The sequence below is a fragment of the Canis lupus genome, chromosome 4 (genome assembly GCF_048164855.1).
Source record: "Canis lupus baileyi chromosome 4, mCanLup2.hap1, whole genome shotgun sequence".
NCBI classification, from domain to species: domain Eukaryota; kingdom Metazoa; phylum Chordata; class Mammalia; order Carnivora; family Canidae; genus Canis; species Canis lupus.
The window spans coordinates 12,194,009-12,213,378 of NC_132841.1; the positions used below are offsets into that span (position 1 = coordinate 12,194,009).

The 19,370-nt window shown below is 38.8% G+C and overlaps 1 protein-coding gene across 10 annotated transcripts in view; it reads right to left on the minus strand.

Annotated features, from left to right (window-relative positions):
* Positions 1-19,370, minus strand: part of FAM13C (family with sequence similarity 13 member C) — a 251,300-nt gene that overhangs the window by 11,110 nt on the left and 220,820 nt on the right. For all 10 annotated transcript variants that reach the window (XM_072823165.1, XM_072823164.1, XM_072823163.1 and 7 more), the window contains 4 exons: positions 12,700-12,910; positions 12,011-12,149; positions 6,616-6,697; positions 4,975-5,186 (listed from right to left, as the gene is read on the minus strand). In XM_072823165.1, the coding sequence (XP_072679266.1) occupies positions 4,975-5,186; positions 6,616-6,697; positions 12,011-12,149; positions 12,700-12,910 (644 nt within the window). The remainder of the gene's footprint in view (positions 1-4,974; positions 5,187-6,615; positions 6,698-12,010; positions 12,150-12,699; positions 12,911-19,370) is intronic.

The window sequence follows — 19,370 nt, forward strand, 5'->3', positions numbered from 1 at the left end:
TCTCTCCTAAAGAGGGAAGTAAAAGAACATTCTCCTCTCTGGACAATGAGTGATGATGGGAATCAATTACTCTAGCTTTAGAGAGTCAAGTGTTACCAAGCCTTCCCTGTGTCTGGGCCTCCTCAGCCCCTCACCAAGTGAGACAGTATATAGGGAACACATCTGACTTTTGAACTAGCAAGTCAAACAATGTGGAAAATCAGTAATGAACATAGTCATACAAAGCAACTGCCAAAGAGAATGGCTTGGTAAATTTAAAAGATTTCTAAGCAGGAGACTGCAGATTAATATTGGCCTTGAAACCAGAGGACATGAGTTCAGACAATCAGCTTTAAAGCTTACCTATTTTTAACATGGAAAATTATTTAAGGTCGGAACCTTAGATCTTTAATATGCAGAAATAATACTGTTATATTGTATTGTTTTTATAAGTTAGCATATGTAAATGTCCCTGGCAAAGAGTCAGGTTATTTAAGCTACAAACCAGCTGATTTCAGGTTACTATCAATGTTGTACATTACTAAAAAAGGAATACCATGGTGCTATTAAATACATTTTAAAATAAAAGAATGTGACTATTTCTTTTGCAGAATATACAAAGTGAAAAGGGATAATTATATAATGTGTTATTTTTTTGTTTTAAAAGAGGACAATTTAATAATGTATACTGATATTTTCTTGTATATACTTTATATAGAACCTCAAAAAGTACACATAACACACTAACAATAGTAACCTGCTTGAGGATGGGAGACTTCAGAGCTAGAGTGGGCAGATGGGGTGAGTCTTTTTAATGTGTAGCCTTTTACATTTTGTTTTAAACTATGTGAGGTAGTATCTATTAAGAAAATTATTTTTTTATTTTTTAAATGGAGAAGTAGGCAAAAGAATTTAATGGGATCTTCCTTTTGGTGCCCTTTACCTATAAGTTTCCCTCTCTTCGATATATAACAACACACTAATCACTGTATTTTCCTTTGATTTTAAAAAATAAAATGATTTTTTTAAATCTGCTTTCCTCCTCAAAGATGCTGCAGTTGGTAAAGGGCCAGAAGTAACTGCTGTTACTCATCCAGTTGGTAGTTTGTGCCATGCCCCTAACACCATCTACACTTCTCAGAAAGAGCAATAAAATGGGTATAATGTGCCAACACCAATTCAGTATTTTCAAAAGAAAAGGACATAAAAAAAAAAAAAACACACCACAATCAGACCCAGGAGATGACACATTCACTTTCAGGGCTCAGTGGATAACCTGTGGCCCAGAAGTAAGTACCTCCAAAAATCATACATAAATAGAAGAGGAGGAAAATTGCTCTATAGCAGTACCTGGACTGACAAGGCAACGCTGTAAGATTTATCAGCTTTAGTACGGGCTCTGACCAAACACCAAATGCAAAAATTTCACAAAAGTCTCTTTGGAGAAGAAACAATTCTTCACCTTGGAAGTTTTAATATTTAATGTATTTTCAGCAGTAAAGCAAGGATCCCAGATGGAAATCATCTGTCAATTTGAGTTTAAAGAAATGGGACCTAATCAGATAATCTCAAACACTAATGAGCTCACCGAGGAGCCAGGAATAATATAGCTACTGTGAAAATTTGCAAACCTTCCTTGGTTTCTGCTATGATTTTTGGATTCTCCATTAGGAACCACCTAATAGCTAACTAGCCACATTAAGGTCTGCTATATTAAACTTCCCCAGGAACAATACTACAGCATTAGATACTGAGGGCCACATGTTCCCACTATGTTTTCTATTTAAAAGACCTAACCTTAAAGATTTTTTAAAAATTTATTAACTCTCAAGAGACAGAGTAAAAGTGAGAGAGAGTACAAGCAGGGAGACGGAGAAGCAGGCTCCCCACTGAGCAGGGAGCCCAATGTAGGACTCAATCTCAGGACCCGAGGATCATGATCTGAGCCAAAGGCAGATGCTTAACTGACTCAGCCACCCAGGTGTCCTTAAAGGGCCTAACTTTAACCTACTGCAGAAATACTAGCTTTATCTGAAGGGGCTTCTGACATTTATTAAACAATTCAACAGACACTTGATTTAAAATAATAGAAATAAATTGCCATTTAAGTGCAGATAACTTCCAAAGAACACAAACATGCTTCTCTGATCTGTAGACTCTCATGTGCTTGTGCCTATATTTGACTTAGATGCCTCAGTAGGGTGACCAACCATCTGTATCTTCCCAGGATGAAACTATTTGACATTTTCAGCATCCAGGAAAATTCAAGGAAACCAAGGATGGTTGGTCACAGTATTGCCCAAAGATCTCAAAATAAACATGTTCAAAACAGACCTTTTAAGTTTCTAGTCTCATCCCCAATCTGTTCCTCCTATAGTATTCCCCATCTCAGTAAATGGGCCCATTATCATCTTGGATTCTTGCTTTCCTTTACTCCCTACCACCCAATGATTCATCATATCCTTTTGATTCTACATCCAAAATATAGCACATAGCAATCAGATCTTTTAAATGTAAATCACACTGTGTCACTTTCCTGTTTTCAACCACTCAACAGCTTTCCAATACTTTCTACTACCCTAAAAGGTACTGTGTCAAGGCCCCCAATATATCTTTCTGACTTCATCTCATACCATCCTGTGCTCTAGCCCTCAAACCCAAGAATTCCAAATACATGCAAGCTCTTCCGTCAAGGTCTTCATATTTGCATTTCCATCTGCCAAAAATGCTTTTTGTTGTTCTCTTGACCTGTAGATTCTTCTTAATGAAGAATTTAATGTGTCACCTATTGGCCTTCCTAATCACCCTATACAAATAGAAACCATACCCATTATTTTCTATAATAGTATCTGTTTAATTCTTTGCACAGTACTTATGAGAATTTCTAATAATTTTATTTATTGAGCTGTTTGTTATTGTATCCCATTCCCAGAAGCACATGAGCTCTGTGAGGGCAGAAATCCCCATAACTTCTCTATTGTATTATATCCAGGATGTATAACATACTTTACAACATGTAATAGGCACTCGAATATCTTTGCAAATGAATGATTGCCCACCAGTCCATGGAATCTTCCTTATTGTCACAATAATTATGTAAGTAAGGGGATCCCTGGGTGGCGCAGCAGTTTGGCGCCTGCCTTTGGCCCGGGGCGCGACCTGGAGACCCAGGATCGAATCCCACATCGGGCTCCCTGCATGGAGCCTGCTCCTCCCTCTGCCTGTGTCTCTGCCTCTCTGTCTCTCTCTGTGTGACTATCATGAATAAATAAATAAAATCTAAAAAAAAAAATTATGTAAGTAGGTACTGTCTGTATTTTATAGATAAGGAAACTGAATCTCAATTAGTTTACTTGCTAAGTGTACATGACTAGAAAGTGGCTGTTGAGCACTGCTCTAAATCTACTATACCAATCCTAAGTCATTCTTCACTGCACTAATCAAGTAGAACATAGAATTAGGACTTCGGTGCTAACCAACCTTATTTTATAGATGTGACTAAGGTAACTAGAAAATACAAGAAAGACCATCAGAAGCACTAAAAGATGGAAAAACCACAGGGGTGTGTGTGTGTGTGTGTGTGTGTGTGTGTTACCCACTTATCCACTGGCTATCACAAAAATCTAGAATCTATGGTGGGGAGGGAATGGGTTGGCCAAGTAGATGAAAACCTATTCACTTCTCACAACATATAATTGACTATTTTTAATTATAAACATATTTCATAAAAAAATAGAGGTGGCCAAAGGCCTATTTCTGATTGTAGATCACAAGTCTCTATGTAAAAGACAAATCCAGGAATATATGGTGAGCCTTTGGGGATTTAGTGTATGTTGCCATCTTATGATTAAGACTAGATAATGTGCAATAGAACAGGTAAAGGCAGCATTCTCAAGAAGACTTGCTTTCAAAGTTAGATATGCTAGTTCATTCATCTGTCCATTCACTCAGCAAACATTTTCTCAATACCACTATGTACAGACAGTGTAGGATCATGAGCTACAAACAGCTCTTCTAACTCGAAGAGGTCTAAAGTATCAAATGAGAGACAGAAAATGTCATACAGCATAATTAGAGCTATGATAGGAGAGCTACAACTCTTATTCAAGAAATTAAAGGCAACCAATCCACTTTTAGAGTTGAAAAAGAAAGGACTACAAAAGAGGTGTCTGGGTGGCCCAGTCAGTTAGGCGTCTGCCTTTGGCTCAGGTCATGATCTCATGGTCCTGGAATTAAACCCCACATCAGGCTCCTTGCCCAGTGGGGAATCTGCTTTACCCTCTGCCCCTCTCCCTGATCATGGTCTCTGGCGCTCTCTCCCTCTCTCTCTCTTTCTATAAATAAATAAAATCTTAAAAAAAAAAGACTACAAGGAAGGTACTCTGGCATAAGTGAAATGTAAACATAACTGTACAGGATGAGGAGGCACTAACCATGTAAATACTACTTGCTTTCATTATCTTCTTTGTAAAATACAATAAATATCTTCTTCAAGCTCTAGGCTCATATATCCAAAATCCTAATTGACAACCCTACCTGAATGTCTGAATCTTATTACCTAACACTCTTCGAAAAAGGCTACTTTTCTATTCTTATTACATAAGATACTAAACCATTTTCCTTACTATGTATACCTCATCCTGGCTTCATTATATTTTTAATAAAACTGGTGAAATGGGATCGTGATACTAATCTTGGGTTGATTTGCTAACTTATTGGGGGAAGTAGAGGAGGGATATGACATACCCTAATATCTTTGCCATTTGCTTCCCACCAACATAGAATACTATTAACTTCTAGAATGACATCCTGGAATTAAGCGGCAACACCCTTGGTCATGGCCAATACCTTACTAATAATTCACCTGACTGAAATTTCAGAGCCAGTCTCCTAAAGATGGTAATGTGGTGCCAAGTGCTCTTATAAATTGGTCAAACCCATAATCTCACTGGCACTGTATTGAGTGTTGGGGCCAAGGCAGATATGGTAAGGTACCTTAGAATCCTCCTGAGCAGGAAGCTGCTCTCTCTTCTCCTTCAGGCATGTCAACACAGCATCTGGAGTCTCCTCTCCAGAGGAGCATGGCTCAGGGCCCACAGCTTCTGGCTTCCCATTCTCTCTGGCGACTGCAGGTTGCTCATAGGACAGGTTTCTAGGTGGGCCTTTGGGGGCACTTCCTTGTTCTTCTGAGAGCTTCAGCTTTAGTTCTAAGAGAAATGCCATGAGTTACCATGAACAAGAACTCACTGGGCTTAAGAGTAGAGAGCCCTTCAGAAATTCCAATCACTGATATGAAGTCAGTAGAAATGGATGGTATTGCTGATGGCTTTCCATGGCAAGGGGAGCCCTAAAACCAGAACCAACAGCATTAACTCCCAATCAGATGTAGAAACAAAGGGCTCTAGAGGCTGGAATCTCATGTAAATGGAGTAACTAATGTATAGGAGTAACTCAGTGGTTTAGATTTCAGAGGATGAGTTCTAGAGGAAGACCAGTGGTACTGCCCCAAAGATTTCACCCATTACCCACCATACATCTAGAATTCTACACACAAAGGTTCATTTACTTGAGTTTGGAAGTTTTGTGCCATTATGATCCCCTAGTGTATATAAATGCAAGCACTTCTGTAAGGCATTACACATGCAGACATCTGAGGAAATGCAGGAGGGATGGGAAAGGGGAGATGGGAGTGCCAGTCCCAACTTAACAGATTTCATAATTATGTTTAATGTTATCTTCTAACAGGAATGACCATTATTTCAATGTGGTTTTATATAAGCCTACATAGTTAAAAATAAAAAAGCCACCTGGGACATGTCAGGAAATTACATTTCAGAAAATGCTAAGAGACTGATCATTTCAACATGGCCATTTGTATTGATTTCTCAATTACATAGCTCATTTTCTTTGTTTGATGTTTGTTTTTTAGTTAGACCCTGCTGTGTTTAAATACTGCATATTTTATAAACCTGTGACATCATTACAGTTTAATACCACTGAATTAATATTCCCTTTCAGTTTCTTATTGCCACCCTTTTAGAAATTTGGAAAAATTCCCACATCTCTAAGTTTTGAAATAAGAATGTGGAGAAAGGAAGAAAATAAATTTTATGGGTAAATATCATAGTATTTTTAAATGAATTTTAGAGTTAATTAATACTCAGATCACCATCTCCAGAGAAATACAGAAAAAGAATACTGGATTAGGAGGTAGGAGAACTGAATTTTACACCTACTACTTCCCAGCTAAGTAACTTGTCACTATCTCTGGACATAAATGTCTGCATCTGTGCAATGGGGTATGCAGAGTAAATGATTGCTCAGGCCTTTAATATCCAAGAATCTAGTGACCCAGGGAAGGTAATACTCCACATGTTGAAATGTTTCTGGCACTGAAGTGAATCATTCCACTTCAGACTCTGGAGTTCCTCAGTCTCTTTATAAGGAGAATTATTAGATGGGGCCAAATAATGAAGGAGACCGAAGACTCTTTATTTCAAAATGAAGCCTCCAATCTAGGTGAGAGGCAAGGTTAAAGGGGGCATAAGTGGAAAAGAATAAAAAGTGCCTGGAAGCACATTAGCAATATTTTAACTGCTTCCTTTCTGGGCAAAGAAACCTTTGACTGGCCCTTACCTTTGAGTTGTTTACGACCTTTAGCCAAATCATTCATCCATTTCAGGACTTCAGGATTAGAAGTCTTGTCACCATGTGAAGGCTACAAGGAGGGGAAAGTGTGGGTAGGAGGGAGGTAGAGAGGAAAAGAAAAAGAAAAAAGGAAAAACATTTTTAAATAGCTGAGACACACAAAGGTAGTTCAGAAACATATAAACCTGAAGAGTCAGATGTGACAATTCCAGCTGTAGAGTTCCTTCTGAAAAATAAGAGCAAACATTCTTGACCTCCTCCACACTTTCATTCTTGTCATGGAAGGGCATTGTATCTAAACATGCCCAGTTACTCAACACTTTTCACATAGCCCTAACCACACCAGAGTCTCCTACAGTCTAACAGTCAGTCATCCCACACTTGGTTGCCTGGCCATTCTTCATATCAGTATAGACAGCTACACTAATATGAATCAGTGCTTACTACCTCGCCTGTGCTCACACACATAGTTTATGACCACAACATATCTGGGTTATACTGACAATCTGGAAGATTTAGCTCCTATCAGTTATTTCCATGAAACTGGAGAAAGGAGACACCAGTATCTCTAAAACCTGACAGCAGTCTGAGAAGTTAGTACTTCAGGGGGATACCCAGATTTCTAACCATCTTACTGTCTATAGACTGAGTATCCTACTGGGCTAGCATTAAAGTAAAACTTAATCGTATGTGTGTGACCTTGGGCAAATTACTTAGCTTCAGCTTTATCTACCAGATGAGGATTATAACAGCATCTCCATAGAATTACTGTGAGGGGTAAATTAGTTGATATATATATAAAATAGTGAAATCAGTTACTGGCATATGCTACACCCTACAGGTGTGTTAACTAGAATTACAAATACTATTACTGGCAGTGGTGATGGTAGTAGTGTTACTACCAGACTCACAGGAATTCTGGATAAGTCTTCACCAACAAACATATATGTAGGGGTTGTATATCTTACCAAGTAGTTAATAGAACTTGGAGGTGGCAATAGGAACATATATTTTATTCTGGAAAGACATAAATCCATTAAAACAAATCATTCACTTTGATTTCTGGATTTTTTTCTCAGAACATAAAAGTGGATTTTCCACAGGGAAGAGAAACAAAGAAAGAAGGGTGGCCAAACATATTTAGCCTACACCCCCATAGGTCAGTAAGATCTTTCTTAAATAAATCAAAGCCACCTTGTTAACCTCAATGCAGGCTCAAGAAGATTAATAGTTACTCTGAATTGTGTATACACAGGACTATATAGGAATGTTCAAGATGCCTTGATCATAATTATAATATCACCAGGAATGTGTACATTTGATAGCGGCTAAGTCTAGGGGCTCTGCCATATGTTTTTTTAAGGATCCACTAAGTCCATGTAACATCAGAAAGTTGTTGGTGAGAGATGAATCGAGAGAGAAGTATATCCCTCCTAGGTTCAAAGGAAAAAACAGTGCTTGCATGACATGGTCATCAAAAGTACATGGGATTAGGGGTACTTGGGTGGCTTATTGATTGGGTGTCTGACTCTTGATTTTGGCTCCGGTCATGATCTTATGGTCCTGAGATCGGGCCCAGTATCAAGCTTCACACTCAGCGTGAGAGTGTCTCTTTCCCTCTCTCTTTTTATCCCTCCTCCTCCAGCTTACACATGTACTCTTTATTAAAAAAATGTACATGAGGGATCCCTGGGTGGCGCAGCGGTTTGGCGCCTGCCTTTGGCCCAGGGCGTGATCCTGGCAGACCCAGGATCGAAACCCACATCGGGCTCCCGGTGCATGGAGCCTGCTTCTCCCTCTGCCTGTATCTCTGCCTCTCTCTGTGTGTGTGTGTGACTATCATAAATAAATAAAAATTTTTTAAAAATGTACATGAGATTAAATATATTAATTGTGAAACACAAGGCATGGTTTCATCACTTCTAGAGTGATGTAAAAAACATACATTTAAAAATCAAGGTGATAAAAAGAAGACTGAAGGAAAATAACAGTGGTTATTTCCTAGTGTTGCTCAAACGGGATAGTATGGATGTTTCCCTGAGTGAAGCCCTGGTTTCAGTACCACGGACAGTGGCACAAGGACACACCTCCTCTATCCAGGATGGACTAGAATGATGCACTGTACCACTTCCCTAATATATAGTTTATAGTGCTGGCTTTGGGTAACAGTCTGATTGTATAGACCGCCAATATTTTACATTTGGTTTCTAAAAATCCTCACAGAATTCTCCACTTTGATCTGAAAACACATCTTGTTCATCTGGAGCACATCTTTCTCATTGGATATGCTCTATACAGTTCCATCTTTTAAAACAATGTTGAGAACAAGAACAAAAACCTAAAACACCAGCTACACCAAAGACTACCAGCTTTCATTACCACAAATGGACTCAGGAAAAATTTTAGGCTGATTTTTTTCTGACAAAATATTTTAAAGCTTGAAATCATCTTCTGAAATGAATTTTTTATATCTCTACTCTCGGAGAAGCTTTCAAAAGAGGTTAAATAAGCTCACAAGGTGACAGCTTTCAAACTACATGAAAGTTTTCATATACAAGCTGTGGATCTTCAAGCCTCCTAACTTCTAAACTGAAATATTCCAGTTTAATAGACTCCAAGAAGATATAAACCCCCAAATTACAAACTCAGAAAGATAAAGTAACAAGTCCAAAGTCACAAAGTTCCTAATTAGCTGTATTTTGTTCAGTGCAATTAAAATGGGACCTCCAAAGCACATGACTGAGGGTACCACTGGATCAGATTTATGGTCTGTCAAAGACAGTTCAAAAGACACATTAGAAAGAATTCTGGATTAGGAATGAAAAGGCTTGAGTTGTCTTAGCTAGGTCAATTCTTCACTGTGTCATCTTGGGGAAGTTACTTCCCTTCTTTAAGCTTCAGTCCCTCCAATGGTCAAATGAAAATGAAGACTGACTGATCCCTTTAATTTTAACATTCTCTAATTTCACAAACAGTGGACATCTGGCTGAAACAGCCTCTTCTAACTCCATTAGTCTAACTATAGTTAAATTAAAATCGTAGGGAATAAATATGGTTTTGGATAGGAATGTACAATGGTCACATTCAACAGAGAAAAGATATGTGTTGTGCCAAGGCACTGGACTAACACCGAGGCTCAGCAAGAGCTCAAACTAAAACATTAGCTGTGGTGCTATTAATTCCACAACCAGCCCACCAGGAAGGAAATCCTTACACACAGCAACCAATTAAAAGTCCACTGCAAAAAAAAAAAAAAAAAAAAAAGTCAACTGCCATGTCAAACCTCTAACCACAGCCTAGCACCCTGACAGGAAAGGTGAAGGGAAGCCCTGTTCCCTGAGACATGGAAGGTTCTGGTTACACCAGAGATGTCTATACACACAGAGGCAGTGGTGACCATGAGGCCTTCCTCTATAGCTCCCAAATTCATCCACCAGCATTTGTGAATGTTTAAATGTGTTGTTTCGCCATGCATTTGCTTGAAAACTTCTCTAGACAAATTTATCCTGGCAGGAGGTGCCAGGAGAAATTCTTTTCCAAAATAAGCAGCCTGTTGGGTGGATGCTATAGGTAAGAGAAGTAGTCTAGGGTCTGTGGCTGTAGGTAGGAAAATTTAGTAAAGAATGTATACAATTCTTCTTCATTTTTGGACAAGGCAGAGGCTGTATGGGATTGCATGGTCAAATATCATTCAAACAGATTAAAAAGTTAATGATGCCTAGGTCCACTTACTTACTTTGTGCCAAACACTAAAATAAACATTTTATATGCATCCCCTCATTTAATACTCACTAGTAATATTAACTCCACTATGCAGATGGATGAACTGAGACTCAGAAAGATAAAGTAACAAGTCCAAAGTCACAAAGTCCCTAACGAGCTGTGTCAGATTCAAATCCAGATCAGCTTCATTTAAAGATTGCCAGGTAATAACTATTAGCAGGCCCTGGGAATGGAGCCCCTAGCTGTTACTCTACTGTTTCCAATGTGAGGATATAACAGATCCAATAATATTCCAGCAGTAAATAGAAAATCAGCTTCTCTCAAGATATCTAAAACTTTAAAAAATGTGGGCACTAACAAGTTTTACTTCTAGTCCACCATTGCAAAACCTACTCATCTTTAATCTACCACCCTCAATCTGAGCAGATAGAGCACGACTACCCCAGGCAGGTTACAAGTCTTTTCTTGGCTTCAGTTTCCTTATCTATAAAATAAAAGCTGTACTCATTATGTGTAGAGTTCCTTCCTATTCTAAAGAGGTAAAAGACAGTAAGTAGCTGTCACTCCCTGACTTTAAAGAAGAAAAGAATCTTCAACACCCTAAGGTGGTCTTTAAAAGCAGTCTTATTTTTTTTTATTGTGCAAAGCTAAAAAAAAAATCATTCCTTATACCCCTCTTTTAGTGAGTTTGAATCCAGTGTGGGAAATAGGATAGGATAGGATAGGAAGAACGGAAGAGTGGAATATCACCCACTCTCACCTCCCTCTCCAGATCTTATCCCACTCACCGGGATGTGCCAATTGCCTCTGTACCAAGTGCTTAGTAAGCCTTTAAATATTTCAAGATGTATGAGACATTATTCCCTGTTCTCTTTTATTCTGATAACAAGCTGTCTGGGCCCTCTGCCAAAGACCCAATATCTTTGTGCAGTTCTATAGAATATGATTTTTGTCTATGCCATGGTCACCATTAAGGAAAATAAATAAAACTAGCATTGGCAATGAGGACACCTACCTCTCTACTGCTTCTCATATAATAAAAGAAAAGGTTCATCATTACAACACTGCAGCACCAGCATGAAGAGGCTGGTGTCTCTCTGACAGGAAAGGATGGACTGGGGTTTGTTGTTATGAGTGGCCTAAACAAATGTCACTTGATAGGTCCTCATCTACCAACCAGAGGTACTCTTATGTCAAAGAAGGTGCACTCTCTCTCTCTCTCTCTCTCTGCCCCTCATTCTGTTCTACAATTAGAGATTCTGACCTTTGGGTCCTTAATAGGTTCTTACAAAACTATAAATGGTAAAAGGTTAAAGAAAAAAAATAAGATCATAATTCAAAAGCTATCCAAATTTCAGTCCTAGAAACATTAGTGATAGTTGTGCTCCTGGGGGTGGGGTGGGGGGGGGGGAGGATCAATAATCAAATCAGTTTGGAAACAAGAGTTATAATCCATTACTAGGAAATATCTTAACAGGGTCCAATTACAGCCTGTGAGAATAGTACAGATCCAGAAAGGGAACTCAATTTACGATGGGTCTTGAGTTGGCAAGTGGAAACAGCTGTCCCCTGGCACAGACGGGTACCCAGAAAGGAAGGACAGGAAAGCCCACATACCTCTAATACAATTCACTCTTATTTTAAACCACAGGGCCCTTACCCGGTATTTTTTTTCTTGTTCAAATTTTTCTTCAAATTTCCGAATTTTTCGCTTGAGGCTCTGGATGTGCTTGGTGAGCTGGGTAATGGTCTGCGGCTCCTTGCCATCGCCACAACTGCAACGTGAAGAACTTCGGGGCCTGCAACAATTGCAGGGAGGGACAGTCATCAAAACCCATGGTCTTCCCATAACGCTGCTCTAACAGAAGTTACCAATGAGAAACTAGAGACTCCCTGCATGTATTTTCAGGCAAGGGGCACTTATTTTAGCTGCATCAAAATTATTGATAGAATTTTTTTTTAAAAAAGTATGCAGTTCCATACTTTTGGGGGTGGAGGGCAGCTATTGTAAGCCATCATTTTTCTAGAATACAAATATTAAGCTCACCAAGAAGGATATTCCCAATATCTGTATATACATATTCTTACGTAGGACTCTGGTCATTTCACCAAAAATGTTCAAACATGAAAGCCCTGGAGTATCCTGCATTCCATGGCCATTTCCTCCTGACACAGGAAGACCTAACACAGCATTCCCAACTAAAAAGTACACTGATTTTCGCCATTCATTGTTCACTCACGGTTATGTTTGGCAGGCAGATTGCACTATTTCAGACATATACTTCATTGTAGGTTATGCATGTAGTATTTGAAAAACTGTATGAAACGAAGATAACAATGTTTTCTTACATCATAAACTGTTGAGTGCTGGGTGGAGAAGGGGCTGATTCAGGGTCTAAATTGAATCTCTGGCTTTGGCTGAAGATGGAGCAGCGTGGTGACAGCAGTGGGTTGTCACCATCAGTGATGTGAAAGAGCAGCCTGCTAGTCCCAACAGACTGGAGGTCTTCTGGTGTACCGTCTGCCTCATTCTGCCCATCTTTGTGGACTGGTGCAGGGCCTGAGGAAACAAGAGTAATTGTCAAGACCTCGCAGTGACAGAGGCCTTGAGACTGTCATGTTCCTAAGTAGAGATCATAAACATTCATTATAATGTCTTGCCTCTGTCATGTCTTCCTTCTGAGGATAAGAAAGGCTTTCAAACTACTGTCATGTTTGTTCTCTGAAAACCTGGACAGAAAATTTTAAAGTTGCCACCACCAACAACAAAAATGGAAGCACAAATTATTTTGGTATGAATTATACAATCAGCAGAGCCCCAAACTACAAAACCCCTCTATTTTATATTATTTGGCATATGTTGAAGGCTGTATTACAAAATGTTACAGTGAAAAAAGGAAATAATAAATGGAACTAAAGCAGAAGAGGATAGACTATGAGGAAGAGAAGGGACAACAGAAATGCCAGTGAAGGCAGGAGAGAAAAAGGGAAGGAGGAAGGGAAAGGCAAAAAAAAAAAAAAAAAAATCACTCAGCAGTGATGGAGAACTCTACTCATCAATATGGAATGATGTTCAGAATATACTAAATGAAAACCACAGATTTCAAAAAAGCAGTAAGGATTCCATTTTCTGTAAAAAGCATATATTTATGTACAAATAAATGCACCAAAAGATCAAAGAAGCTATTTAGCAACTACAAAGCATGGAAGAATTAGGAGTGATTCTGTTTCTTTTTAAAAATTTTATGTAGGGGATCCCTGGGTGGCGCAGCGGTTTGGCGCTTGCCTTTGGCCCAGGGCGTGATCCTGGAGACCCGGGATCGAATCCCACGTCGGGCTCCCGGTGCATGAAGCCTGCTTCTCCCTCTGCCTATGTCTCTGCCTCTCTCTCTCTCTCTCTCTCTCTCTCTGTGACTATCATAAATAAATAAAATTTTTTTAAAAAAGATTTAAAAATTTTATGTAGCATTTTGTTTTTGACAAAAATAAAAAATAAGAACAAAACCTGCTCTAAGGCCTCTCACCAACTAGGATGCTAGGTCTGTGCCTGAATTCTATGATCATTCCCCCTCTAAATGAACTCATTAGCTTCCCACTCCAGGCACACCTGTGCTATGGAGGTGAGGGCAGGGAAGTGAGGAACATCAGGATATGGAGTCTGAGTGGACAGGATGAGAATCTCTACATCATGGGCTCCAGACAGTTAATCAAGCAGCAGCCAAAACAAATTCCTCAATTTTTTCCAGCAAATAACTCAGAACAACTCAAGGCTTTCTCTTACTCCTACCTCAAATGAAGAAATGTTTTCTGGGTGAATAAGCAGAATCGGAAAACCCTGCAATCTACTTTTCCAAAATAAACATTTATCAAAATTTGGTGCCGGATGACTCTTAATCAGGTTTAGAATGGCTCATGTTCTTTAGAGCTTGAAATGCAATTTGCTTTGTGCAACATCAAAGGTCTGATCCCTTCTGTGTTTTCAACTGGCTTCTTTGCTGTTGAGCTGCAGACTGGGAGCCCAGATAATGCCTCCTATTTGTGCTTCTGAAGCTCACTGACAGCATTTTATCAGCGCCTGAGAGGTGGGGCCAGATGAACACCAGTGCCCAGGCCTGCAAGCAAGGTGTGTTCCTGTCTGACAACTCACCACAGGCAACACCCTTGCTAAAAATCATTTACCCAGAAAACACGGTTTGGCAGGAGCCCTAAGGAGTAACAATGAGTAAGAGTTACTAATCAATAAATCACAACATATGCTAACAATCACCTTCAAAAGCCACCAGGAAGTGTACAATTTCTTTACCAAATCCTTTTCTTAAACCGCTAGGCCCCAAGAAGAAAGGCATTTTATTCATATTACCTCTTTCTGAACAGAGTATTTTGCTAATAATGATGGGGAAGAAAAGAATCTTTAGCAAGCACCTGGGACCAGTGTATTTTTGTTGAAATGGGAAAGGTCTGAGGGCCTCCAGCTCTTCAGCTCAGCGGCGGCCCTAAGGTCAAAACTAACATGAGTCTCTTGGTGCTGTTTTATAATGCTAAAATGGAAGCGCTTGGGCTCCTGGACATCTGACTGAAAAGGGTCCACAGAGTACAATACTCTTGTGATGTTGGGCAGCGGCAGCGAGTCACAGCTCCCAGCCAACAACATAGTCTCGAGGGGAAGCAACCAACACACTTAAAACTATTCTCCATACAGCCATTCTGTTTTCCACTTTCAGTATAGTATTCAGTAAGTTTTATGAGATATTCAACATTTTATTATAAGGTTGGCTTTTTGTGTTAGAGAATTTTGCTCAACTGTAGGCTCATATAAGTGGTTTTTTAAAAAGATTTTATTTATTCATGAGAGACACAGAGCGAGAGAGAGAGGCAGAGACACAGGCAGAGGGAGAAGCAGGCTCCATGCAAGCAGCATGATGTGGGACTCGATCCCGGGTCTCCAGGATCACAACCTGGGCCAAAGGCAGCGCTAAACTGCTGAGCTACCCGGGCTGCCCTCATATACATGCTCTGAGCTCCTTTCAGGTAGGCTAGGCTAAGCTGGGATGCTTAGTAGGCTATGGATTCAGTGCACTTTTGACTTACAATATTTTCAATTTACAGTGGGTTTATCTGTATGTAACCCCATTGTAAGTCAAGGAAGACCTATATCTGCATGTAGATATATATAAATGATAGATAAATAGAGCAAAGAAGTACATATTTTACATAATAATATATTTACTATGTATTTTAGATAAATTTGAACCAGTAGTTTTTGTTTTCTTTTTTTAATTTCAGCTTCATCTTAGGTTATGATGGCCAAGAAATAATGAATTTGATGTGCTACTTTTTTTTAACTGATACACATTAAAATAAATTCCTATTAAAACTAACAATGTTTGTCCATGCAACTTTTTCTAGCATATTTGGTGAAACACTGAGATAAGACATAGAAGCTGCTAAACACAGCAGACATGAGAACCATCATTTTAATAAGCATTATCATCAGAATAAGGAATTGAATATTATGCTCTTCTACTGAACACCAACTATACACTCAAGTCCCTATGGGGTTAATATGGGAAATGAGAACCAATATACCCTTCAACATATTGTCCCTCCTACCAGTTCTTATTTATAAATAAGTAAAAATAATCATATGTAATATATCTGGAGTGACTCACTATGTGCTCAACTTGTAAGAGTTTTTGCATGTATTTAATCTTAATAATAACTACATGAGGCTGATAATAAAAAAGATTTCCATTTTAAATTCAGTATGGAAGGTGATATAAATTATATTATCACCAAGGAAGGTCTGACCACTGCACATGGTAGATGACTCCACATCTCTGACTTTGGGAACCAAACAGTGTTTTCGGCAGCCCACTCACTGAACAATAGGGAACAGAAGAGAAATAATTATCATCAGTATGTGAAAGCCAAGAGACCACTTCTGATCTTGCTATAACCCCAGGTAGAAACAGATGCTGTATTACAGCTGTTGAATGAGTCAGTCAGATTTTTAAATATATCTAATGTGAATTTTTAAAGCGATTCAAAATTCAAAGAAATCTCTACCTGCAACCAGTTGAGATGTACTGCTGAAATCTAATCAAGTAATAAATTAGTCATAGTCTTGTGGATTTGCTAATTTGCACTCTTGGGTTTGTCCTTCATGGTGGGCATTCAGCTTTTATAGGTGGGCATTCAGGACATTCCAAAATGCCAAATTGTCAGCCTTTTTGGTTTTAAAAGCTAGATGAACCATAACTATGTCCATCACTCTAAAAAGGGAAAAGAATCAGAGTTCTCAACCAGCCTCACCCAAAGAGGGCCAGCAAAACAAAAACTAGAAACAATTCCAAAATATCTGATGGATGGATACACAATGGGTTCAATTTTAGGTATGTTGAATTTGAGCATCTGAAGGTACAAAGGAAGTCACAAAAGAGAGAACATGGGTAAACTTGAGGTCACCTCAGTAACTAAATCTAGGGAGACAGGTGAGCTTGCTTGCTTCGAGACTACCAAGAGAGTAGGAACAGTATCTCTCCAAGGTTAGAATGGGTGGGGTAGGAATGAGGACAGATGAAAAGAGATTCTGGGTTATGAAGCTAGCCAAGTTACTGAGTGGGGTGTGGCTGGCACTCCAAGTAGGTTTCTTAGTGCCAGCTTCTGTGGACAGCCACAATAGAAACACCTAGGAGCTACAAGGGTAAGAAATTTGTCATTGTGAAAGGAGGACTAGGCTTTATGGCAGGCACTCTGCAGGTATAAGAGCCACCTTACCATCATGGATAAAAGCATAGGATCTAGGGGCACCTGGTGGCTCAGTCAGTCAAGCATCCAACTCTTGATTTCAGCTCAGGTCAGGTCAGGTCATGATCTCAGGGTCATGTGATCAAGGCCCAGGTCAGACTCCATGCTCAGTGGGGACTCTGCTTGAGATTCTCTCTTCCTCTCCCCCTCCCCCTGCTCATGCTCTCTCTTTCTCTTTTTCTCTTACCCTTTCTCTCTCTTTCTGTCTCTCAAATAAATCTATTTTTTTAGCATAGAATATAGGCTCAGAAACACTTAGATTCAAGCTCCAGTTTTGTCATATGTGTGACCTGGGACAAATTATTCAATCTTTTACCTTCTCAGTTTTCCTATCTATATTAAGGGAATTCATTCACTCAACAAATGTTTATTAACCGTCTATTGCATGCTAAAGGCCTGCTTCAGGGTAAGATGATGATAGTATCCATTTCATAAAGTGTTGAAAAGGTTAAAAGAAGACAAGGAATCTCAGGTACTTAGGACAGTGCCCAAGGGAGGGGACATAATAATCCATCAATGTTAGTTGCTATTGTTTTGCATTACCTCTTACCTAGAGACGGAATTTAGGAGAGGAGTTGGCTGGGATAGAGAAAGATGAATTCAGTTCTGGATGCACTGAGTTAAAGAGGCACTTTTAGTCATCCAGTGGAGATGCCCAGTAGGCCCTGGATATGTGTAGGTATGGAGTTCAGAAGACAGAGTCTGAGTCTGATCTCAGCATGCACCTCCCCAAATCTGCCTTCTACAGTTTCATTTTGAAGGAGTCAATGTATTGGCTTCGATTAAAATGAATGGCTAATAGATTAGGGCACTTGGTTAGCTAAGCAATGAAAAATCCCAAAATTCTCCCTAAAATCCAGAAAATTACATGGATCAAGAAGCCTCATTCAGCTCAGATCTAACCTTATTCTTTGCCTCTGCATTTTTTATTACAATCTTCTAATTAACTTTTCACCAGTAAATACAGATCGAGGTTTTAGGTTTGTGAGTAGTTCTATTTTTTTTGTATTTTTATTTACTGCATGATTATTGTAAGGACAACCAAGTACAAATTTTTAAAGTAAGTCCCACACCCACTGTGGGGCTTGAACTCACAACCTCAAGATCAAGAGTCACATGCTGTAACAACTAAGCCAGCCAGGCACCCCTGTGAGTAGTTCTTAAATTTGTTCCATTCCTCTTGTTCCCTAGAATATTTTAAGAGGACAATTTCAGAATATTTTTTTCTTGAGTCACTGCAATTATACCTAACATATACAGCACTTTTTACCAAGTGAACATAACATTTAAATCATAGAAATGCCTAAATACATAAATCTTCAGGGTATGTTGACACTGATTATTTTATAAATCCAATCATATATGCAGCTTCATAATGGACTCTTAAATTTTTTTTTAGAATTTTTAGTCTCAATGGTATGAATAAGGAATAAATGACCTCTAGCTAAAAAAAAGCAAAAAATTAAAAATTAAAAAAAAAATTTTTAATTTTAAAAAAGCAATATCAACAAAAGCCCAACCAAAGGAAAAATCACATTGTAATTTCACTAACATGTTGTTTATACTATATACTATTATATTATGCTAACACAGTAGTATAATTTTAGGAAGAGTAAACAGTTTGAACTCATCCAAATTTTCAGTATAAAAATAATATTCACTAACTTTAAGTGCCTAGACAAAATTAAATATCTTAAATATATTTTAATTTCATAACTAGCTTAGCAAAGTAAAGTCCCAAGGTAAAAAAAAAAAGACAGAGAGACAGTAAAGACAACTAGAATGAATACAGACAGAGGAAGACAAAGTGGCAAGGTTGTGTGTGAGAAAAAGAAGCAACCAGAAAGCTGTGGGAGAAGAATAAGAATAAAAGCAAAGAGACACCATGGTGGTAGGGATGAGTGAGAAGGAAGGAGAGGTAGGTGACAAAGGTTGAGTTTGCACTGAGGAAACATACAGCAAACATCAACTTCTAGCCCATGAAAGATTGAGGTCTTCAGACTCTTAGTGACTTCTACCTTAAATCAGAACTCTACTGTGGGCTTTGGTAACATGACCTATGCTGAGAAAGATGCAAGATCTCCAGATCCTGTAATAATGAGAAAGGGAAGAAATCCATGCTTTGTATTGTTTTGGAGTAGAACATCTGAAACAAGAATAATTCATATTTTTGGAGGCACCAAACTAAATGTCCAACTTGGGGAGGAAAGAAG